The sequence below is a fragment of the Atractosteus spatula genome, chromosome 6 (genome assembly GCF_055471065.1).
Source record: "Atractosteus spatula isolate fAtrSpa1 chromosome 6, fAtrSpa1.hap1, whole genome shotgun sequence".
Classification (NCBI taxonomy): Eukaryota; Metazoa; Chordata; class Actinopteri; order Semionotiformes; family Lepisosteidae; genus Atractosteus; species Atractosteus spatula.
This window is the reverse complement of record NC_142711.1, coordinates 21,244,659-21,269,086: the sequence shown is the minus strand read 5'-3', so window position 1 is coordinate 21,269,086 and position 24,428 is coordinate 21,244,659. Positions and strand designations below refer to the sequence as shown.

Genomic DNA, 24,428 nt, shown 5'->3' with positions numbered 1-24,428 from the left:
TGGTGTCATTTTGGTTTTGGTGTAATGAGTGACTGTGACTGTAACAGCTGAATTAACACTTAATCACCGCATGAGTGAAAAAAAATGATTGGGCACTTGTGAAGATTAAACCTCTTAAATGTCAAGTCTGGTGTGAATCAAGAAAAAAACAATACAGACAGGATCTAATATGCAAACCAATGTCCAGTCTATGGGGGGTTCTCAGCCAGTAAGACATTGTCTCTGCAAGACCTTACACACAATTCATCATTGAGGAACCTTGATCTCGACACCTTGCCAAGATCGATGGGAAGGTTCCGATGTGATGTTAAGGATAGGAGTGTCAAGTATTTTTTAATTAGAAAATCTCCAAAAAATATTACCCGCCAAAGTATTTAAAGTCTATTATAGTATATTGAACTGAATTCTAAAACAAAGAAGATGGGACTATAGAAAAGAGCATGGTCTTCATTTTAATAGCACATCTGGCCAGGTGTTGCTCTTGAGTCAAGGTGTGCTTCCCACTGGGAGGAACATTTAGGAGCTTGTTAAAACAAATATATTTTAATAGATATTTATTCCGTGGTTAGAAGCCATAGCCTGTTTTTAGATGACAACACAAACAGTGCTGTTGAAAAAAAGAGGCTGGCCAAGAAATGTACTGTGTGTTGAATAAAAGATACTTATAAAGGTGGTGTCCTTTTTCTAAGTGAAAGGTGTGGATCAGTGTGTCATAGCAAACACACCAACATCAATATTGGTGATCAGATGGTACACAATGCTGTTTTAGGACGTAGTATCTGGGTGAGCTCTGTGTTGCCCATGGAAACATATTCTCTACCACTCAGTTTTTGTATGCGGGCCACATTCCACAGCTCTGTGGAGAACAGATTTTGTGATAGTTATTTGAGCTGGCAAGCTAACAGTATAGGTATTGTGTGTGTCTGAATGGATATAAAGGTCAGAGATAAAAAAAATACAAAGTTTCTTATTTCATTTGCGTTTTTAAACAGTTTTTTTTTATCCTAAGGAGGGAGATTTACATACAACAACATTTTTTCGAAATATTCGGCATACAGTACGTAGATAAAATCGTTAAATACGGTGTATGATACAATATATAAAGGACAGCCTATTAAAACAAACATAAAATGTTATGTTGTTGTTATACAACACAATCACACACACAATTAGGATAGCTGAGGCAAATTTTGCAATAACTGGTAATCGTGTATTGAACCCACTTAAAACGGGTTTGTTTTGTGCACCTTAACTGAAAGAAAACCCACGGTGGTTGAGTCGGTGCGATTTCAGCCCCAGACATTTCACGCTTTACTTGTAGATACTGTAGGAATGTTGCACTTGGAAATTCGAAGGTAAATGGCAAATGTAACTTAAATCCAGTTACCAAAAGGATATGTATTAAAACGTGGGAAAAAAACGAATTATCCGGATTTTTTTTTTGCAAGGGCTGTACACTATTTTTAAACATAAAATTAGTAGTTCGGCATTGAATTAGTTGCCTGCTCCTGCTGCAATTTAGTTCGCCAAGTGCTTAGTCTTTTGTACAAGTCCACAAACCGTACGTCATGTCGTTTTTTTTAACTTTCAAAAGGTCTACGCGCAAAAACACATGAAACGGAAAGTTCCTGTCCATTGGAGGTCTTGGAGTAGGTGGGGTTCTTATAAGCCAGAGGAAACATTTCTCAACACTGTACCATTGACGTAAACAGAGCAGCTAACATTTACTTGTCTTATCCTTGTGGTGAATTCAGAGCAACACCTGGCATTTACAGGCTACATTTAAAAAGTTTTCTTTAAAGCTTTTAAAAGTTTCTCGTGTAGCTACGCCATAAAACTGTTGTTTTGATTCAGTCGCTATCATTGCTGTGGTGACTGCTTGCTAATACTAATATACTACACTGAAAAGCCTCTGGGCAGCCGTCAAACGTGCTTTTCAGACACTACGATTTATTTTCTGGTCTGGGAAACAAAAAAACGAATACGTTTTTAAAAAGAAAAATAAATCTCAATGAAAACGACATTCCCCTTTCGTGATGAAAATGTAACGCCGATAATTACGAGTGCGAGGATGTGCTTCAACTAGGGATTTTCCGTTCAAGCTGTTTTCACGGCATCAAGCAACATCGTTCAACACGCTTGGATCTTTTCTCTATACGTCAAAAGCGTAAACTGGTCACTTTTTAAAAGACTGGTTATTTGATCGAGAGCAGGACACAATATTTTGTATCGTTCCTCTACAAAACCACTGCACTTCCTCTATTTTCTGAACCTCCCCCGCTGTATCAAATAGGTCGTGCGAGCAGCAGCTGATTAAACTCAATTTGGATGACGGCTCGCTGGACTAAAGGCAACCCTGCTGCGATGTAGACTTCAAAAGGTTTAAAACGTAACTGTTGCTCTGGGTAAGTACGTTTAAATCCTTACGTTTTTTTCTATTTATGTTTAGTGTAAATGTTGTAAAATAATACACCATGACTTGAATAGTTTTTTCTCGTTATGTTGTGATTCATAACATAATTGTGCTACTGTCCATACCTTAGTAACATCACACTGACTTTGCTTGAAAATACTTCACGTTAGAGAGCATTCACCTTTGGAAATTAGGGTTTCAAGAATTGACAGGGAAGCCTCATTATGGATCGCTTTGGGATTAATAAACCTTAACCTTTCGGTGTACTGCTCGAATGGGGGTAGTTTTTCATATATTGACTGTAGAACAATATTATTTTGTTAAAACACTTGCTTTTCGCACGATCGAGGTGGCGGCGGTTGTAGTTTATATGTTTTTGTCTGTGAATGACAGTTAACACACTTAACGAGTGCAACGCTTTCCTGCTGTCGCACACTGCATACTTAAAGAAGCGGCAGACTCTTAGGAGATCGAGGTCAACTGCTTTAAAATTACTAGCTCATAATTGCTACAGACTCCCCCCGTATGCTACTTTGAAGTTATCTGTGAAGATATAGTAGAATAGGCGACTGGAGTTTGCTCGTAAGGTGGAGAATAAGCTTGAAAGCGTCCCGCCGTGTAATGAGAAGATTGCGTGGGTGGGTTACCTGGGGGTTCCCTCACAGGGATGTTCGTGAAATCCCCTTTGCTTTGCAAGGAAAATGCATCAGTTTCATCGCGTGTTCAACATCCTTTAATTCGATATGCTGTACAGTTCATTCTGCCAAACAGGCTGTGTACAGACCATGGAATCACATCTCCACCCCGCTAACCCCACTAATCGTTCCACAAATGTTTCATTTCAGGCACAGTGAAGAAAAGCGGCACTATGGAGTACGTGAATGAAAATGAAGGGATAAGACTTTTGTTAGCTCACATGAATTTGGAGGATTTTATCAGCGTTATGGGGACCTTTTATCCCGACGAAGGAGCAGAATTGTTTGAAGAGAGCCTCACCCATGAGGAAATGGACGAAAATGAGGAAATTGTGGATTCATTGGTGCCAGAAGCTAATAAAGACAACCTTCTGCTGGAAAGAGTCAGATATGGGACAGTCGCAGACCTTCTGACGTTTGCTAACCGGGTTTCAAATACACCACCGGCTGTTTTCAAGCACCAGTCACAAGAGGCGGGCGTGCTGTTAAACAAGGTACGTTGTTTAAACAGGTGAGGCCGTACAACAGCGTCGTCAATGACATCGTGGCCCAGACATTAGCGTCATTGTCGCACAGAAGACAAAGCAGCTGAAGGCAGAAAAGAGCAATTACAAAAATGCAAACAAAACAACAGGACATACAGTGACCTAACAGGACGCGTCAGTGTCAACAAGTGCAGTTGTCAGGTTGAAAAGATTGATCCATACAACTAAAAATGCCCTTGAGTACGAAGGTGGAGAGTTAGTTTACACGGCAGATTGTTCCAGTCAATGGCTCGTGCCCAAATATAGTACATGAATTGCACTTAGGAGGTTCCGTTTGATAAACGTCTTACATTGCAGGATGGTACAGAGAATTGCTGTATGTTATAAAGATAAGAAGGGGGTTTCCCTGTAAAAGGTCTGTAACTTAAATCAATGAAGCGTTTCTCCTGGTTTGGAGAGATGGTGAATCTATCAGAGAATAAATGTGATAAATGTTATGGTGGGTTGCAGATTTAGTGGCCTTTCAGTAGGCAAACAGTAATCCAAGGAGAGGAGTACAGATAGTCCAACTCCAACCAGAGGAACGCGTAAAGCAAAAGATTTGTTGTGATAAGGGAAATGATGTCTAGGCTTTAGATTGTAATGTATTAATATGACTTATGAAAATTGATGCTTTACGCATTTAAATCCCCAGATATTTATAAACCAGTATTGACATCAAACAACTCTTAATTTGACTTTAAGTGGGAAAAAAACTTATCAGGACTAGTTCAAATTATTTTTATCGAATGCCAGAAATGTAAAACTATGCGCTTCCAGGCACTTTATCTGCAAACAAGCAGTAATTGTTCCTTGATGTCCAAAACTAAGTGTATGATTGCATCTTTTAGCCCTATCAATGAAATAATGTTGCTTGCTTTGAGTCTCCGAGCAAAAATGGAACAATATGAAAGCAATAAGTAAACAAATAAATTAAATGACCCCAAAGGTGGAGTATGAAAAGAAAGGCAAAAAGGCATATGAATCATGTAGTTATTCAATCTGATAATATTAATCGTGCCACATTTTATGCAATACAAAATCATACAGGAAACTGGCCATTCATTGCATAATGAATTCATAAAGCGGATCTGATTGAATATGTTGGTGTTGTTGGTTTAGAGGTAACTGTGCAGGCATCAGGTTACTTTTACACAGTAATTTTACTAATAGAGATGGAAAACGTAGGGACCAGGAAGAGCCTTGTGGAACCCCATGAGTAATTGGAAAAGGTTGGAAAGTAATTGCAAACAGATCTGCCAGATTTTACATACTGCACACAATTTTCAAACTGTGCCAGGGAAATTTGTATTAGATAACCAATATTATTCAACTTTTAAGAAGGGCTAATTGAGTCACAGTATCAGAAGCATTAAATTAAATGATAAAGATAACTTAATGTGTGATTTTGTGTTCCACAAAATGTGGCACGAAGAATATTATCAGATTGAATAACTACTGTACATGATTCATATACCTTTTTGCCTTTCTTTTCATTCTTATTCCACTTTTGCTTACATGGTGGGGTCATTTAATTTATTTGTTTACTTATTGGTTTAATTTTGTTCCTTTTTTTACTTGGAGACTCAAAGCAAGCAACATTATCTCATTGATAGGGCTAAAAGATACAATAATACACTTAGTTTTGGATGTCAAGGAACAATTACTTACTGCTTGTTTGCAGATAAAGTGCCTGGAAGTGCAAAATGTATAACATCTGTTCAAACATCTGTTTTTTTTTCTACTCTGCTGTAATGGCTTATTCTTGATGTGCTTGGGTTATCAAATGAAAAGATGTTCTTCTCACAAGGCGCTAGATGTTGTGTGAAGCCTGTAGTGTGCTGCAATTAGGAAAGCTTGGAATGAAAGTGCAATGACGTGCACAGTTGAATAGTTGAGATTATTACATACAAAGCAACTTTTCAATTCTCATAAATCAAAACTGCAAAAAAAAAATGTCAACCAGAGATGAAATAGGCATCACTTATTTCTGCTGTAGTGTACCTGCCGAAATCCCAGATACATTTTGTTTTCATTTACCGTTACATGTGGCATACCAGACAGCAGTTTCCGAGAAGCTATGGTGAGAGACACTATGTCAAAGGTTTGCAAACGCGACATCTTCGGTCCTGTGAAAGCAGTTTTTGTGGTTATTTACAGGAAGACATGGTGGTGAAAGATGGGCGCTATCGTTTTGACTCTGACGTGCTCCTGTTTCCCTGGAAACTGACCTACAGAAGCCCTGGCTCAGAGCACATCCCCAAGGGATCTTTTGGGAAAGTCCATCTGGCTCAGGACACAGAAACCAGAAAGCGAATGGCATGTAAACTTGTAAGTGAAGACCTGAATCAGTGCCGCCCAGACTACTAATGCACAAAAAATAATGAAAAAGTGCCATTTAGGGTAACTATAACTTTGCCTTGTTGTGGAAGTAAGCCAAGTTTTGCTTCAGTCTGACAGTTGCAAAATAGTTTTCTTTAGCAGTCTTGTGCAATAAGCAAGAGTCGGTTGAAGGTGCAATCTGTAGAGGCTTTTATAACTGGACTGCTTGTTTCTGTTCACATTCACCACTTGCTGTGAGACTAGCATCCTTGTTTTGTCAGAATAGTTCTTCTGTGGGGTAGACAAAATCCAAATGAATCTCAGCTACACAATTATACATTATACAGTATACAAAACCATCTTCTTCGGTTTCGTCATAGGCTTGACTTGCTGGAAAAATAATTAAAGGAATATTTTAGGTTTTAGTAGATGCATGCTAATGTTTAGTATGTTTTTCATATATACAAACATCCTGGATGGGACGCCAATCCATCACAGGAACACAGACACAGAAACACACACACTCACACCACAGCCAAATTTAGCAGAAGCCAGTTAACCTACCATTATATTTTTGAACTGTGGGAGGAAACTGGAGCTCATAGAGGATACCCACACAAACATGGGAGAACATGCAAACTCCACACGTGTAGCAGTCCAGGATTTGAATCTAGGCAGCAATGCCAACCACTGTGCCACTGTACCATCTGAATATAAATATATTTTGAAATAAAACAGCTAGCTTACCCAAAAATGGATTGTAATGTTTAACCAGAATTTACTGAATAAAGAGAACTATAGTTATTGTAGTATCTCCTAATTGTATTTGTGCTGCAAAAGGGAAAAAATGTTTTTTTCTAGCATTTGGAGTTCACTAATGCGTTTGACCTAAGTTAAAAGTTAACTTTTCTAGGTTTGGTAGAGCACATTCAGGTGTAGCCTCGATCTGGAGATGGATAGTGACCAATGCACATGAACTTTTTAAAAACAGTAAGATGAGAGATTTTGATAAAAGATTTTGAGCAAAGCAATGGGATGTGGAAAGCACCGTAAATGCCTAAAACAAGACTGCGAACTGAAACTGATGTACTAACCACTCAGGAAGCTCAACAGAAACTCCCTTCAACAAACAGTAGAAATGAGCAGTGATTGTAAAGGAACAGCTGCAGATTAATTCATGTTGTGATATAGGGAGGGGATAAAAGGTACAATTTTCAATGCTACAGATAACTGATAGCCTAATATCAGGATTTCTAAACTGCAGTCGGAGCTCATTCTACCATTGCGTTAAGCATAAAAACACTGAAGTACCCTATACTTGTATGTATTGTAAGATATCAGCAGTATTCCAGAGGTTCTGAAAATGAAAACACCATTCAGTGATTCTGTTGTTTTATGACTTTAGGTGTATAACTTCACCCTGAATGTGGTGTGTCAGTATGCCTGTATTATCTGTCTGCCCGGCTCTGCTACATGAGTTCAGTTAGTACATACAGTACACTCTACATAATGTCCTTTATAGTTCATTGACACAGACAAACAAAACATTGGAGCAATATGGAAGTTACAGGGAGCTTTCCAAAGTGTTTAAGTTCATACACATGCAGTTATTCTTTATTTAGTCAGCAAACATAATCTTTTTTCTTGCATGAAAGCAGCAGAAGGTGGAGTTTCCTTGAAATGAACTCTACTGCTTTCTAATTCCTAACACAAGGGGATGAGGGTTAAACTGACATCATAAGCATTTTTTCTTGTTTCATCAGTAAAAACACCACTTAAATGTAATATGGTAAATACCAGCAAAGCCCAGTAAATGAAATGAAAAAGGAGTCTATCCTTACTGCAGATAATACACATTATACTAGTTTTGTTTTGCCAGTAGTCTGTAATGGATAAGAGATACATTTCTATTTTGACCCATGTGCAATCTTGGAATTAATGCTGCATCTCATGAATAAGGAAGCTATACAAGATATGCATTCTCCATATTATTTTTTAAATGACTTTACAAGGTAACTGTTTTCTGCTCTTTTTTTTTTCTTCGTGATGTGAAACAAAAAAATACAGAAGTGTACTTTCCAAGCAGAGATTTGGCAAGCGTGCTCTGAAAGGAAACCGAAAGTGCTGGAAAGGGAAAAACGCTTCTGAAAGTATAGTGGGTGGATTGGAAGGGAGACTGGGGATGGTGATTCCCGAAGGGCAACCTGTGTAGATAATAACTTGTGTAGAAATCTCTTCTTTATTCAGTGACGGCAAGTCTTTCCTTGTGCTCTGTGTCTTCTAGATTCCCGTGGAGCACTTTAAGCCAGCGGATGTGGAAATCCAGGCTTGCTTCCGGCATGAGAACATTGCCGAGCTTTACGGAGCCCTGCTGTGGGACCAGACGATTCACCTCTTCATGGAAGCGGGAGAGGGGGGCTCTGTACTGGAGAAGCTGGAGAGCTGTGGCCCCATGAGGGAATTTGAGATCATCTGGGTCACCAAGCAAGTCCTGAAGGCCCTGGAGTATTTGCATTCCAAGAGTGTTATTCACCACGACATTAAACGTAAGCTGTTGTGTCGGTCCGATTGCATCAAAGCCCATCAAGATCATCAAGAACACGATCAAATTTGTGTTCTGTGAATCTGATCAGAACAAAACATAGTACTTCTCTTACATGACTCTGAAGGTTTAATAAATGCATATGATGCATATATACTACCATCTCTGATTTTTTATGAATGGGCAAATATCAGTATTATTTTAAACAGTTTTACCAGAAGAGTAATCATTTTTCAAAACCAGAAGTCGAATGGAATAAATTAGTAATGGGAAGATTTAAGGATTTAGTGGTGTGTGTCAAATTCATTATATAATTGGCACTTTTGCACAAGACTTGGTCAGATTATTTTACATTTCTGTTAATTGGTTATATGAGGAAATACAGTATGCAGATATCCAAAAGTGTCGTAGTCTGTTATTTAAGTGCAGTTTTTTTAGTTGATCCAAATAATGGAAGACAACATTGTATGTGAATATGAAACGAATAGAGGTCAATTCCACAATAGAATGTAAATAGAAAAGAAAATGCACAGTGTTTCAAAAACAGTATCTTCTTCAGGCATTGCACATATCAAGTAGTTGAAACACTGTGGTAAAACACATGCAGCAAGCTCCACTACTGAGACTTTTGTTTTCTTTTTTTAATACTTTATCATGATGGAATTAACCTCTACCAGTTCCTTTAAAGCTCTCACTGTAATCTCTGTGTGTGAATATGTGCTATTGTGAGGTAGAAGAGATTACATACATTTAGATTGTACCTCCTTGATTAAGTCAGATAAAAAATAAACTTTTATTTCTGAAACACTGCTGAACAGAAAATTAAATCAATCTGGCTCAGATCCATACCACGTTTGTTAATAGTAAAGCTGTATCAACACATGCTTTAAAACGTTGAAGCCAATTAAGGCCAGTAGAGCTTGGTAAATTATTGACAGAGGGCAGTAAGAAAAGTTCAGCAATAATTATTGTAAATGTAGTAATGCTACACTCCCTGATGCTGGAAATCAGTGGTTTGAGTCTCGTGTTTCCTTCCTTTTGTCAGCATATAAAAATGTACTGTGTAGTGGTGGAATGTAGACTTGCTGGCTTCTGGAAATTCCAGATGAGCTTCAATGAAATTAGAACATTGAAATATTAGTTATAGCATGTGACTGAGGGTGGTGATGTTTTTTTTTCATGTCTGTGGCTCATTCTTTAAAGTACTTTGTTTTATATTCTTCCCTTGGGCATGTTCAGTCTTAAGGACTTTTTTTTTACAATAGTGTCTACATTGAAATCTTTGAATTTGAATGAAGGTTCTGTGGTTATTCTTGTGATGTTGTTTGCCCTGGTACTGCAGCTGCATTCTGTATGCAAGGAAATTATTTAATAACAGGCACGTTGCTTTAGTAGTGGACAATTACAAATATTTTTCAACGCGTGCTGAGCTAACAGTATTGTTTAAAAGATATTCAGAGTTCAGTTGCCTTACTGCTCTGAAACATACTGTTCGGACGGCACAATTGAGTTCTCTTTTTAAACTACTGCTGTGCACCGCTGTGAAATGTCAGCTTGATTGAAATTCCATTACTGGAGAGCTCGGTCTGACCTCTGTTTTTCCTGTTTCCATTACAGCCAGCAATATAGTGCTGATGTCCACCAAAGCTGTTCTGGTGGATTTTGGCCTCACTGTCCAAATGACGGAAGATGTCTACATTCCAAGGGATCTTCGCGGGACTGAGGTAAGGGATGCTGTTTGACAATGTGGCTTCAGTACTTGGAAGAAACCAGGAAGAAAGCCGCTCTGAGTCATTAACAGTCAGGGCTTGTAAAGGCTGAGAATGGCTGTCACCTCTGAGGTGATTCATCTGCTGGATATCCGCTGGGTGTTTTTATGTGGCTAAACTGATTAGTAATAAATGTATATCTCTAAAATGTAAAGGGACAGAAAGAAATAACTATTGTAATATTAATTAAGCAACGTGTAATAAAAAGATGTACTGTAGGTTACTATATGACTATATTGAATAGTTCGTCTGTTTGTAATGTTATGTACCCTGTACTTGCAGAAGGCATTGAATGGTCAGTGTTTACAAGAGTTTATGCTGAGATATTGAAGTTTATTTCCACCTTCTTTTTCCCCTCATTTCTATGGATTGATGCCAATAAATGGGTCAGAGAGGTTTTAATGGTTTAAATACACTACTGTAGCTCTCCTCTCTACCCACTTTGCCATGGATGTCTTTGTCCACTCAAGTGAATGGCAGCAGTGGTGACCAGGTGTCCGGGTGTTAATAGCAAGACGTCTGACATGTTTTAAGGGGAAGTCTTGGAGAGAGCAAGAGCGTTGTGTGTAACTGCCAAGGGGAGAGAGGTTTTTGGGGTTGAATAATGTTTCTGCCTTGACATTATAGCAATTGGTGGTGGTGGGTGCTGTTTTAATTGTACTGAAAGAAGGACTGAAGATTTGGGGTTCACATTTGAGTTCGAAATGGAAATGCTAAAAAGGAAGGTCTGCCGTGGAAGGAGCTCTGCCAGCTGATAGACTGGGCGTTGTTTTTGCAGATGTACATGAGCCCCGAGGTGGTTCTCTGCAGAGGTCACACAACGAAGGCCGACATTTACAGCCTGGGCGCCACGGTCATTCACATGCAGACAGGCAGCCCTCCCTGGGTGAAGAGATACCCTCCTTCTGCCTATCACTCCTATCTGTACATAGTAAGTCTCGTTAGTATTTTTGTTTTCCTGTGTTTTGTTAGATTGAATGCCTGATTTGATGTGCACCAGTAATGCAGACACATACACAGTATGAAGGCTGTATTCCTGCCAGGTTCAAGGCTGTAATCCTGCTGTAATCCAGAAGTTAGTATTTCACGATCATCAGCGTGTTTGTGCTTTGTCTTTCTGTAGCCATCTTCATGTGCCTCAGTCATTTCAGTAGACTGTCTCATTTTATTTCTCCGCACATGTTGCAATCAACACCTTTGCACACTTAGTGTGTACGTTCCATCATAAGGTGGAGATACAATCTTGTGACTGCTGCAAGTGTAGCATTTTGGTCATGTTTTGTTTTTGTTAAGCTGTTTCCATTATAAAAAAAAATGTTCTCTCTTCACTTTGCTGTGGGTGGGTAGGGGGTGTTAAATTTACTTTAAAAAAAAGAAGCTGAGAAAAATGGAAAAATATCATTTCAATTCCCGTTCACAAGTCATTACCCTCTGGTTTATTTAGTGTTTTGTTGTAACAAAACTATGCCCCTTTTCATTGGTTTACAGTTTTTTTAAGAATGCATACTAAGGGTAACAGTAAATAACACAGTAGAATAGATTTTGTGAACTGAGGCCAGAGTTCTAAAATCATTCTTTCTAAATGTTTTTTTTTCATTCTTTTTCTCAAATCCTGTTACCCATCTCCACTTTCAGTACATTCTCAGACAGCTGGTTCTGCTTTTTCAAGTTACTGAAACCAAAAATACCACTATTTTGAAATTGTGCTTTTCCATTACTGCTTTCAGTTGTGTGCATGCAGAAAATAGGAAGTGCTTTAATTCAACAAATTAATTGTGAGGTGAACAGGACGATGTAAACTTGAAATGTTTCTTTGTTAAATCCTGTGTGCGCTTGACTTATTGTGGTTTTTCTTATGAATTTAACTGAAAGGAAGAAAAATATTGTGCAGCTCCCATCCCATAATAGCTTAAAACAAAAGGGAACAGAAAAAAAAAGGGACTTAGATACTGTAGATATTTCCACTGCGTATTTAGGAGGGCCAGAAACTCCCTACATAAGTGGATTGCTGACAGATTTCCCTGGGTTGTGCTTTTGAAGGGCTTTAAACCCAAGAACAGGAGTCACTATCTGACCCAAAGTGTTGTGGGAGTATTGAACAAGCTACCCAGTCATGCTGCTGAAGCCGTTACCCTGGTTTCTGTCAAGAAACAGCTGGGCGAGATCCTTGGATCCATTTAGCGCTAGCTGTTCCAGTACGTAGCAGCATCAGTATGTGTAGGCTGCAAAGGAACAAGTAAAGGTTTATTTCATGCAAAAGAAACATGTTTGGCTGTGGAGTCTTTGTCGGGTGTGAGAGAGAGAGGGAAGTCAGCAGGTGATATAGCGTAGGAGAACAAAAGCCGGGAGAGAGGAGAGGTGGCGGGAGCAGGGGGGAGGCAGCATGGGCACTCAGGTGGTGCGAAGTCGAGAGGTGAAAAGAGGTGTGATGTCAAAACCTGCAAATGAAAAGAGAGAATTAGAAGGAAATGAGTTGTTGAGAGAAGGGGGAAGGAGTGATCCTAGTTTCAGGATAATTTTGGTTTCGGCTGTCTTTCTGCACACACCCAAAGAAGGCTCCACAGATGAAACGTTGTGTTTCCTTTCTTCTCTTTTCAGCAGGGAATCAACCTTTACTTGTTCCATTAAGCACCGACTGCCCAGCAGGCCAGGTGGGCCGAATGGCCCCCCCTTGTTTCTATAACCCTTCTCGTGCTTTCCAGCCCTGACGGCACGCCCCTCTCGTTTTCTCCCCCGGGCAGATCCACAAACAGGCCCCGCCGCTGGAGGACATTGCCGAGGACTGCAGCGCAGCCATGCGGAGGTTCCTGGAGGGGGCTCTGGAGAGAAACCCCAAGCAGCGGCGCTCGGCCGCCGAGCTGCTGCGGGACGAGGCCGTTAACCCCCCGCGGGCCGATCAGCCGCGCTGCTGGAGCCTGGACTCCGCCCTGTGGGAGGGGACACACCCCATGCTGCGCCAGCAGAGCCAGGTGGCCGACTCCACCCAGGGTACGTCCACCCCTCACTCTGTGCTGCTGCTCCTCCTCCAGGCCAGGGGGGCCGTCCCGTGGTTTTCACGAGATGACTGAATTCCAGCTGGTTAAAGCGATTGTGAGAAATTTTGAACAAACTGTTCTAAAGGAAGATGACGTAATCATTCCGGGTACTGTTCCCTGCTAGTCCGGTAAACTGTAAATCTTCCTCCTGGGTCCCAGTTCCAAGCTCCTCCTGAATATGTTTCATTCCACAAGCTGCCTTTGATCCTGGGTTGTACGTCACGTTTGAGGAGATTGGATCGAATTAAATTCAGCATTATTTCACTTTGCGCAATCGGATGTAGCATTCGGTGGTCCAGAGCAGGACTGTCAACCTTTTCTGCCTGGGGAACCACCTTTGAAGAAAGACTCCAATGCAAAGTGTGTAAAAAACAGCCACATAAATAATCTTACTATCTGTTCTGAAGTGCGAAAAGCAGGCGTGCAGGTCAGCAGGTTTAACCATCAGCACTCTCACTCCAGATCCACCGTGTGAGGGTGTTGATTTTACAAGGTGCTTGATTTGGGATGTTATGCCTCACTTTGTGGGACGTCCTGGGCAGTTGTGTAGAGAGGTGTCAGCCAGTGCCTGGGAAACAGCAGCTTGACCAACGTAATTTGCCCCAACGTTTGTTACTCCACATCCCTTCCTAGTGACGTCTGCTGAGGTTACGAGTGACACTTTCCGTCATGCTGCTTTAGTAATGAAATGACAAATAAAACCCAATGAATGTTCTGTCTCTGGTTAATTTTAATCACAAAGTTGGGTTCTTGAGCCTCTGCAGTATGTGCATGTCTGGAGGAGGGGGTGAAGGGAGAACAATCTACCTTCTGGGATATTTGAAAGAAATGATTGGTACTGTATATTACGCATTTGACTGGGCTGGTTTCATACTTAACACAGAGCAATGGTATTATGTCTATGCTTCGGACACTAAATCGTAATTATTATTTTTTTCAGACTCATCTATATGCAGCAATGAAGACTCTATACACCTGAAGAGAAAGGGATCCCTGTATATTGACCTGGGTGCCCTAGCAGACTACTACAACATAGTAAGAGGGCCCCCAGCTTCTGAGTACGGCTAGCTCGCAGACACCGGCCCTCCAGCGCAGGAAGGCCTGCTCATGAGGAAGGGGGGAGGTGCCAGTCGATTAGAATTCGACAGGGGCCCAGAACATTTACTGGGGTGACTTGCGGAGTCAGTGCCTTGGAAAGGCCTGCCCCTGTGCTTGAGGGGCAGCTGAGTGGAATGTAGCCCATGGTGAACAAGCTGGACCCATGGTTTTGAGGGACGTTCTCATATAACAGCATTTGAGGACGCTTCCAGGCATTAAGACAGCGTTATGCATGGTATAATGTGATGTAATACGTATAAAATCAATAAACCTATAAACTTTTAAACACAGAATAGTGCACTATAAAAAATGTAGCTATTGTCAGTAACTACTGTTTCAGAGGTACTAGCAATGCTTGGGGATATCGGTAGATAATTCTCGTGTGATGTGTACAAATCAAATATTATGTTTCTAATAGAAATGATTCATGCTGATTCATTGCCTATCACCTAGGCAAACAATGATCTGCCTCTTTATATTGCTTCTAAATACAAGGTTAGCTTGTGTTTACGTACTTGTTCCTATGGAAGAGACACTTTTGTATTTGCTGTGCAGGTTGCCTAAAACTGTTTACCAGGCAATAGGTTTGTGTAATAACAGAGTGTACTGGCTGTGTAGCTTTCAATGTACATCCGGTGAGATGAAAATATTAATCCTTTACATGTTTGGGATTTGTGCTTGTGACATGGATAAATGTTAAAGATTAAAGATTCTTTTGTAACATCATCTGGGCAGAGTTTTTTTTTTTCCTTTGTATTTTAGTGAGCTACAAATACATAATAAAAAGTAGCATTTCCGTCCTGTTTTTTTCTCTTTCACAAGTGGGCATGTTTCGATGACTTTGATGACGAGAATATTCCCAAATCTTTACAAAAAACTGTCCGACACCAGCATTACTACCCTGTAGCCTGCTCCCGTCACATCTGGGAGGCGAAGCTAGGCAGAGCCTGGATAGTGCTGGGATAGGAACTGCCCAAGAAAAAACAGGTCACAGGTTTAAGTAATATTAGAGGACCAATAGGTGGAGCTCTTCCTTCTGGACTACAATGAACAAAAGAATGTCCGAGTATGGTGAAGGGGAACATCTGTGCTGTAGGACTGTGGGATGAGATGTTAAATAGAAAGTGTCCTGTCTATTTGGTCATTAAGAGTGAAAGCCACAGTGCTTTTCATAAAAGTGGGGGTGTTAGCTTATGGCTATAATTCAATCGGTGAAGTAATTTTTCCCTTCTCTACCTGAGCTACATTATAGTGGGGGTGCTGGTATAAAATGAAGTATCTGAAGTAGGTCCCTTCATTTATCTAAAGTATTTTGGAATCCTTTAGGATAAAAATCATTATATACGATGCCTATTCACACTCTTTCCATAGAAACACGATTACTTTTCAGAATGTTTCAGAATGAGCATTTGTTTTTCACTTGAACGGTGATCGCAAACCAGAATAAAAGATCTCAGTAGCATGATTGATCTGTCTGCAGCTTAAAGTAAAAAGAAAACCACATTTGTCTACAGTAGCTCTATATCACAGGCACACATGCGATGTGAGAATCTGTTTCCCTAATTCTGAACAGAGTGTCAAATATATTGTACATAAATATCTAATTGCACACTGTCCACATTTGTAGATCCATCTATTATCAAAAAGCTGAATATCCAGGTGAGGGTTGCAGGAATATAAAGCATATCCATGTTACAAGTGAGAGAGCAAACAAAGTTATATATAATAAATCCTTTAATATCTATTATATTTCTTATTTAAGAGTAATCATCTTTTCCTGCTATAAGTTGTTTTCTTTACTTTTCAAGTCTTGAATGCATCACACATTTAAAACAAGTTTCCAAATCTTTTGTAGTCTTTAGTTTTGGTTGAGTTTCCAAATCTGTTTGTAGTTTTTTCCCTATTCGTCTTTGCCTGACTACCAATGATGCTGCTAAGTTGATACTGAGTGTTCTCTGAGCTGTTATCTGTTAATAAAGGGGAAATATATTTAAAGAGGAAGTTAATTTTCCTAGTTCAGTTTCAGTTAATAGAATGGTATACGTACTGTATTATATTAGCCTAAAGCTTTACATCAACCGGCACTACAAATAAAAAGTTAGATCCTTTTTTTCTTCCCTACTGAGTAATGTTATGTAAACTGCCGATCTCTCATTGCATGCTGTTACTATGCAAATGCTATCTTTTTGCATGAATAATTCCCAACTCTGTCCTTTATTTCATGACTTAAAACAAAACAACCTTCTCTTCTCTGCTCTTAGACTTTGCTTTGCATTTGTGATGTACTGTCTTGGACATTCATAGGAATGTTTTCGCTTCTTAACATGTTGGGACTTTCACTTTAAGATATTCTTGTCTTTTAAATAGAGCTTAAAATGCACAGTATTTTGCATAATGAGAACAAAATAGCTGGAAAAGAAATATGAAGAGAGAGCTTGGGCTTCAGAAACAAGGGAGTCAAATGCTTTAACCGATCAGTGCTTTGATACTGCATGCACTGAAGTGTCATTCCTTCAAATTTGCCACATCCGAAACAACAAGAAAATATAACAAGGAGACAAGTATTCGTTTTTATTTAATTTGTCTAAATTTTCAATATAGACCTTGTAACTTTGTAACATTGTGTAATCATGTAATATATACTGTACATTAAATGAAAAAGACACACTGGCATTGCTCACAGTCTGCTGAATGTAGAATTTGTTTTTGAAAATGTAGTTAATATGCGATTAATGAAGAGTGCAGAGCTCAATGGACGGAGCAAAGTTCGCTATCTGTAAACAGACAGAATCTCCATGGCTATATGAAAAAAGATCACCTTGAATGGAAAACCGAATAATCATTCCATTCTGTCCACCTCCTCGTTGATTCAACTGTGGGAAGAAAACTGGAGAAGTGTTTTGACACATGTGGCTTTCCCATTAGAATAAGAAGTGCTGTTATGAAACAGTGGCATCCTACTGAGTTGAAGTTTGTATCTCTTTACAAATTTCACAAAGTGGAGATTACGATTTAAAGACAAGTGAAGAGCCAAGGTCATTCAAGTCTTCCACTTTTAAGTCACTTGCTCATTTTAGAAGGCAAGGTTGCCTCAATCACAGGATTTGTCTTTTCCAAACAGACTCAGGGAAACAGAATGAAGGAGAAATGGAACCTGCAATTAACCTGTAATTAGAACAAGCCCCCTCTAGTATGATAAATTATTACCTTTGTGCATTCACACATATTCCTTCTCTTTACCACTGCATACAGGAATCTTGACTCAGCTTGCTTAAAGCATGGATTTTGTTTTTATATGCATGTGCAAATCAGTCAGGCCATTTACACCCTGTTGATCGACTTCCTGAGGGGTAGAAAGTGAGGGATTAAAAAAGAAACCGTCCTACACAGAGTACAGTAGCTCACACGAAATAAGTTTAAGGCATACAGTACATGCAAACACAAAACTTGCAAAAATAAAATAACATTGAAATCACTTGTGATGAAGGAACTGTTAAAAATTGGCCGTACCACTGTGCCCTTAAAAACATGATTTATTAAAGAAACTCAAGAGTTTTCAGCTTGTACACCACAGTGTGTTACTGCTGTATTTCCAAAGATTTGTTAGGAACGTTAAAAGGACACAAACCTCTATTCTGTGTAAACCTGCATTCATTTCTTAAGATGATGACGATGGCAATAATAATTGTATTTCTTTAGTCTGGGAAACCCTGGTTTAACATACTTCTTAGATATTTGGTCTAACATACTTCTTTACTTCTTTTAAATCTATACTAAAGGATAACTTGCTTTAAACACAGGATTTTCATTCATAGAGTAATTTAACTTTCACTTTCTAAATTGTAAATTTCCCTTTAAAAGGCTTAATATTCCATTAGTTAAAGAAAACAAGAATCAAATCTAACAAAATAATTGACATATTTTAAAAAGGCATAAATAAAACTGTGGCCATTAGCTTTTTAAAATTATTTTTAATACCTAAACAATATAGGCCATGATACTATATGCACAAAAACTTTAGAGTTCCTTTAAATTACTGGAGTGTTTTGTATGTTTTCCCAGTACCATGTGCTTGCTCTGGTTTGGTCTGTGACATGATTTGGCAAATTATCTTGTACAACTGGTTCACTACCAAGACAAAAATATATTCCTTCTATTTATTCACTGCTGAACTGTGGCTTCAGAAGCCTATTTTATTTATGCTACCTATTTTGAAAGTGTTTGTTTTCTGGTAATTGCAGAATTTTTTTGTATACGATTTTTTTAGCATGTTCTGCTCACTATTCAAGACAATATCGGGCAGGAAACCACACATCGATATTTCTGATGATTGTTTATAACTCCCACTGTCTTACATCTTATTTGTAAGAGCAAGAGGCACAGGCAAGTTGGAATTTTCAAGCAGACATTTTGAGTTTGTAAGAGCGAGATTCTTTCCCCCTTGAATATGATTTCACAGAAAGTGAACTTCAATGTGGTTAAGAAGTGCCATTGTTACTGTGATGTAAGTGGTTATAAGCTAGCCCACGCTTCATGTCACGGAATGACTAAGCCCGGCTGTCACGAATGCACACATATCCTGTGCCTGAGGACAGGGGGCTATTTCTGGATTCAGCCTGTTCCTGGTTGCTGAAAATACCGCATTTACATTTAAAAAATATTTGGCAAACCCATCCTTTTTTAAGAGTCAATACCCATAGTCGGGTAGAAAACCTCTCCAAAACGTCTTACTTAACCACAATATTAATTCAATAGAAACCTGCAGCATACTGCATTATTTTTTGGATGAACTTGTTTTTCAATTTGTATTTGTACCACTTCTCCAACAAGGCCCTTTTTTTCTGAAGCCGTCTGAGTGAAGTAGCTTGTTCAGCGAGCCCCCACTCAAATGTAAAATCACAACTTTACAGTTACAGTACAGAGCCCTAACCACTGCCTCACACTGCTAGCCGGAGTAGTAACCTTTTGCATGAGCACTTGTCTTCTGATGACATCTCATGCAAAGCGGGACATCCCCTCTCCCAGCAGCAGGAGACGATTTCAGAGAAGACTCCGCGGTGACTTGTTGTACCTAGAAGTGGCCGAGTGGAAAACCGCGCGTCGCTCACGGAGGGCAGCCGGAGGAAGTCAGCTCGCCCTCGAGTGAGGCCACTGCTGGAGCTGCACGGACGACAAGGGAAGTACAGATGAAGCAGGAAGCAGGAGAGTTTAAAGGCCAGTAAGTGGGAGGGGGTTCAATAATGACTTAATGAATATTGAATTAGTCAACCAAATGGTGAATTTCTGGACTCTGCACAGTCAGTTTCAGTTTCAGCTCTGGACTTTAGCTGAAAATAATATGTATATTATATATAGCTATTATTATCAGCATTATTATTAGTAGTAGTTTTAGTAGTACTAAGCAGCAGCATTAAAATGTTAAAAAAAAGAAAAAAGGGGACATTTATACCATCTTGTCTTAATGAGGGCAGACAAAGATAGAAAGAAAGGAATATTTCTAGTCCATCAATTTAAGCACTTTGGTAAGAGGAAAAAAAGAAAGGTTATACCGTCCCTCCCTCACAGAAGCAGATCTGCTGCTCTTGCCATCTCTGGTGCTGGAGAGCTGGGGGTGTGTTACAGGTATTCCCTGACCACACTGTGAGTCACACTGCACACTGAGCGGCTGACTGTAAAGATGAGATTAGCATGATTAAATAAACAACAGGCATATAATTCTGTTTCCTTTAGCACAAGTCATACTTGCAAATAACAACTGACTACACATGAGTGCATACATACAGTACACCCACTTCTCTAAGACGAGTATTTCCCCCAGGTTCCCAGTAAATTAAAAAAAAAACACTGAGTAGTTTTGACTTATGAGAATAGAATGGGTGTGTCTTAAAAAAGGCATATACGGCCACAGGGAAGGTAATAAACACAGAATTGCCCTAAAAACCCTTATCTTCTCTTATTCTTGCTTATATGTTTGACAGTTTCCATTAATGATACTGCATCTGATTTTCTTAATGGGCATTATGTTGTAAAACTAACAGGATGAAAAGCTACAACTGTTATATTGGAGTGAGATTCTTTTTTTACCTCTCATGCCATAATGCTGCATTTCTAAGGAACCACTGAGTTTTCCTTGCGATCTTTACTTTTCTTCAACCACATGAATCTTTCCTTCACTGCTGCTCAAAGACTGTCTTCTTACCACGGCTGCCTTTCTGACACAAGTATGGAGGACAGAGCTGTTGCACTGACAGCCGCAGAAACATCCTGTTTACTGCCATTCAATCACACAGTCACCTGTCACAAACTGACCAAAAAAGATCAATGTGCACATACAGTATCACCAGCTCTACAGTTCTTGACTGAAACAGCACGCAGCAAAACAGGGACCCATAACAGCTCAGTGATTTGGCCTCTTGGGTTTGCCTCTGAATGGGATCACTTTGGATTTGCAAGGTGCCTGTGTTTTCAGACAGAAACTGAAAGATGTTCCAGTCCATAGCTCCATTAAGAACTGGTTAATGGACAATACACAGAAGGAGTTCAAGTGCGTATCTGCGTCAGCATGCGTAGGCTACAAAGGAACAAGTTAAGGTTTATACCATGCAGAAACGAGAAGAACAGCTTTTCGGCTCTGGAACCTTCTTCCTGAAGAAAGGCTCAACAGCCGAAATGTTCTTCTCTTTCCAGCGTGGAAAAAACCTTTACTTGTTCCTTTGCAGGAGACAGAAGGTACACAATAGGGGTATATGCTCTAATTAGAGTGATGTAATTGTTGGAGTGTGAATCTTTATTAGGCTCAATGCTCTTCCTAGTTTATGTTAATGATTTAGATTTCTCATTAAATGTGCAGATGACACCAAACGACAGTAGGAGGCTGAGCAAACACCGAAAAAGAAATAAAAAAGTCAAAATGTGGGCTAAGTCATTTAATGAAGACAAGCGCAGGGTGTTGCCTGCAAATAACACACTTATAAACCACAAACAAATAGGAAACACTCAGCTTGAAGAGGCTGCCTATGAGAATGGCTTGGGTGTTTATGTAGATATTTTCTTCTTCCAGGCAATGTGAGACAAAAGGAAAAGGCAACCAGAATGCGAGTTTTTATAGTATGTAAGTGTATAATTTGGGCATAAAGTGTGGCTCAACCAGTGAAATGGTAGCCAGCCACCCCTTGGTCGCTTGCAGGGTTGTGATCGCGTCTATGAGGGGGCGCCACTATAGGCCAGTGCTGCCTGACGTGTGTTAAAAGACGAGTGGCTCAATGGTACCAAACAGGTCTGAAGAGTCTGCCCACACTTCTTCATTGTCCCCAGTGTGTGTTTGCAGGGTTTCTAGCCAGGAGCTGGTCATTCCAAAAATTGAACAGGTATAAGAAGGCTCCACGGCCGAAACGTTGTGTTCTCTTTCTTCTTTTTTTCAGCATGGAATAAACCTATTACTTGTTCCTTAACAAACAATAATTGCATATTTCAAATTTAGAAAAATGTGCAGAATTCAAGTCAAGTCCTCCTACTGTATGTTAAAACAAAATGTCATATACTTACACAGCACTTCTAAGGCCTCATTTAGAATAAGCTGCATAATTATGGTTACCACGATACAAGAAAGACATTGCTCTTCTGGAATGAGTAGACATTCGACACAAACGCCTACATTAAAAGTTTTTTTTTTCTCAGAAGCAGCCTTTTCATAGCGCAATCAGGTACAGTACCTTCCTTATCTCAAAGGAATATCCTACACAGGCGGGCTAAAAGAATTTCAACTTTTTAATCTTGAACAGAGAACAAGTGGCACAATTCAAGAATTCAAAGTCCTCAAAGACATTAAATAGTTCATCCTGTCAACTTCATTGACAGCAGAAGACACAAGTGGAATCATGTGAAAGTGCTGTTATAACTGAAAACAGGAGGCAATTCTTTACACAAATGCTTGTGGGAGTATGGAACAAAGTTCCCTTGCAATATTGTTGAAGCTGATACCCTGCATTCTGTCTGGAAACTCCTGGATAACATTCTTTGATCAGTTAGCTACTGAATTAAAATTGAGCTACTGAAGGTGGGCAAAATGCTCCCCTCCTGTTTGTATCCAGTGAAGCTTGCTGGTTTTAACAGTGGACTTGTCAAAGAAGAGACTTCCCAGTCCTCATCCCCCATATCCCCCAGCGACCTCACATAATCAACAATTGACAACACTAAAACTGCAGGAGAAAAAAAAGAAAAATAATTGGTAAGAATTCTCTGTCCCTCCCAAAAGAATAAACCTTCCTACTGTACACAGGGTACAGTTGCTGAGACTTTCTTGCTGTTAATGGTGGACTAAGACCACGTCCTTGCTACTGGCTGAATACATTGGCATGCATTCTTGTGTTTTTGTTGGATTATCTAGTACTACAATATCCCCCACCACATTACATATGAATATTGGACACGCACACATGAACGCAGTTACGATTTAAGTAATTCTGGACTTGATCTCCCCCTGGTGGAAAAGGTCCGTAACAACCAAAATCCACCCACTTGTCTGGACGTAAAAGATCATTCACAAGCATTACACGGATTTGTTAACTTTATGTATGCTTTAAAATGTATCTTTCAACTATTTAAAAAAACCTTTTCTACATAAAGCATTAAAGTTTTAAAATTAGGAGATTATATTAACATACAGTACAAAATCATCATGCATCTCCATCTTTAAATGGTGTTTATGGAGTTGTCCTGTACTATTTAAACGTAAGCGGTATTACTGCTCTTCCTTTCTCGGGAACTTTAAATTTCTCCCTGGGATTAATTTTAGGATTTCAGATCTAGAGAGCTCTCTAAAAGATCGCAGACTCCGTCTTCTGTAACTCCTCATCCATAACATATTCCACCACCCAGAAAGCAGCAAACTTTCAGACATTCAGCCTCCACTGCCTATATCACTGCAGGACATTAAAAAACAAAACAAAACATAAGACTGCTTATTTGCAGTACTTTTATTTCTCCGGTTTAATTTCTTGTCTTGTGCATTTATCTACCTCAGCCAAAATCACACAGCTTTTACAACTTGTAACAAATGATTTTCAGACTTCCAAATCCATGCCCTAGTTGAATGTTCTACTACATATACAGTAGGGGGCGCCATCATTTGGATAAGACATTGAAACGAGTCCCCAACTGCTTGGATGTGAAAAATCCTATGGCTCTTTTTCAAAACAGTGGAAGTGTTAGCTCTGGTGACCTGGGTGAATCCCACTCTGAGCTTGTGTAGTCCATTATCTGTAACCAAGTCATTCAATTCATGGAGCAGCTTCTGACTTCTCCCCATACTCTGCTGTGTAGTGGCTGGTGCACAGGTGGCTGTTGCACTTCAGTGCTGGATAAAGTGACCCGTCCCTCACATCCCAGGGCTAGGATATCATCTTCACATGCTGTTTCAGGAATGCTGTTACCAGCTCCAACAGCAAGTAGGGCTTGTACATGAGTAGTGTGATGGTCCACCCGATCCCATTCCCGAAAACGACAACACACAAATTAATCATCCTATCACGTCTCTCGCTTCCCACCGCACCTGCTATTTAAACCTCCCCAACCTGCACTTTCCGGCTTGGCATGAAAGAGTCTTCTGTTTTCCTAGCTCCCACCTCCGAAGCCTTGCGATTCCCTTTTTTCTTCTAGCCTCTCGGAAAACAACTGATTGCTTACCCTGACTATGTCTTCGCCTCGCCCTCTGGATTTGTCGCACTCTCTTGCCCGTCTCTTGGATACGACTCCGCCTGCATACCCGATTCCGTCCTCGCCTTGCCCTCCTGGACTCGTTCGCTGCCCGGCTTGCAGAGGGTTCATCACACTGCTCCTGAAACTCTGCTTCTCTTTCCGCAAGGGCTGCACCCTGAAATCACAAAGTGGAGACCTGGATCCCAGCTCTCTACATTTCTTGCTTACCCTTCCGTAAACCTCATCCGAAGCCAGGAAAGCCTCCATGTGTCCCTCAGGTCGACTCTCCTGGGGGCAGAGGATTTCCCCCATCGCGAGTCTAAGCAGGTTACCA

The 24,428-nt window shown here is 39.9% G+C and overlaps 1 protein-coding gene across 1 annotated transcript; it reads left to right on the top strand.

The window, feature by feature from the left end:
- Positions 1-1,690: 1,690 nt before the first annotated feature.
- map3k8 (mitogen-activated protein kinase kinase kinase 8) lies at positions 1,691-15,124 on the top strand. The gene is made up of 8 exons (XM_088918938.1): positions 1,691-2,405; positions 3,259-3,602; positions 5,793-5,963; positions 8,239-8,500; positions 10,114-10,220; positions 11,044-11,196; positions 13,007-13,253; positions 14,241-15,124. Exons 2-8 carry the CDS (start codon positions 3,282-3,284, stop codon positions 14,366-14,368), a joined length of 1,389 nt encoding a protein of 462 aa, XP_088775064.1. The 5' UTR covers positions 1,691-2,405; positions 3,259-3,281; the 3' UTR covers positions 14,369-15,124.
- The last annotated feature ends 9,304 nt before the right edge of the window (positions 15,125-24,428 follow it).

Coding starts and splice junctions, on each gene's coding strand:
- map3k8 (XM_088918938.1), top strand. CDS start 3,282: ATGGAGTACGTGAATGAAAATGAAGGGATAAGACTTTTGTTAGCTCAC. Junction 10,221..11,043: donor GGGATCTTCGCGGGACTGAG/GTAAGGGATGCT, acceptor TTGTTTTTGCAG/ATGTACATGAGCCCCGAGGT. Junction 11,197..13,006: donor ATCACTCCTATCTGTACATA/GTAAGTCTCGTT, acceptor TCCCCCGGGCAG/ATCCACAAACAGGCCCCGCC.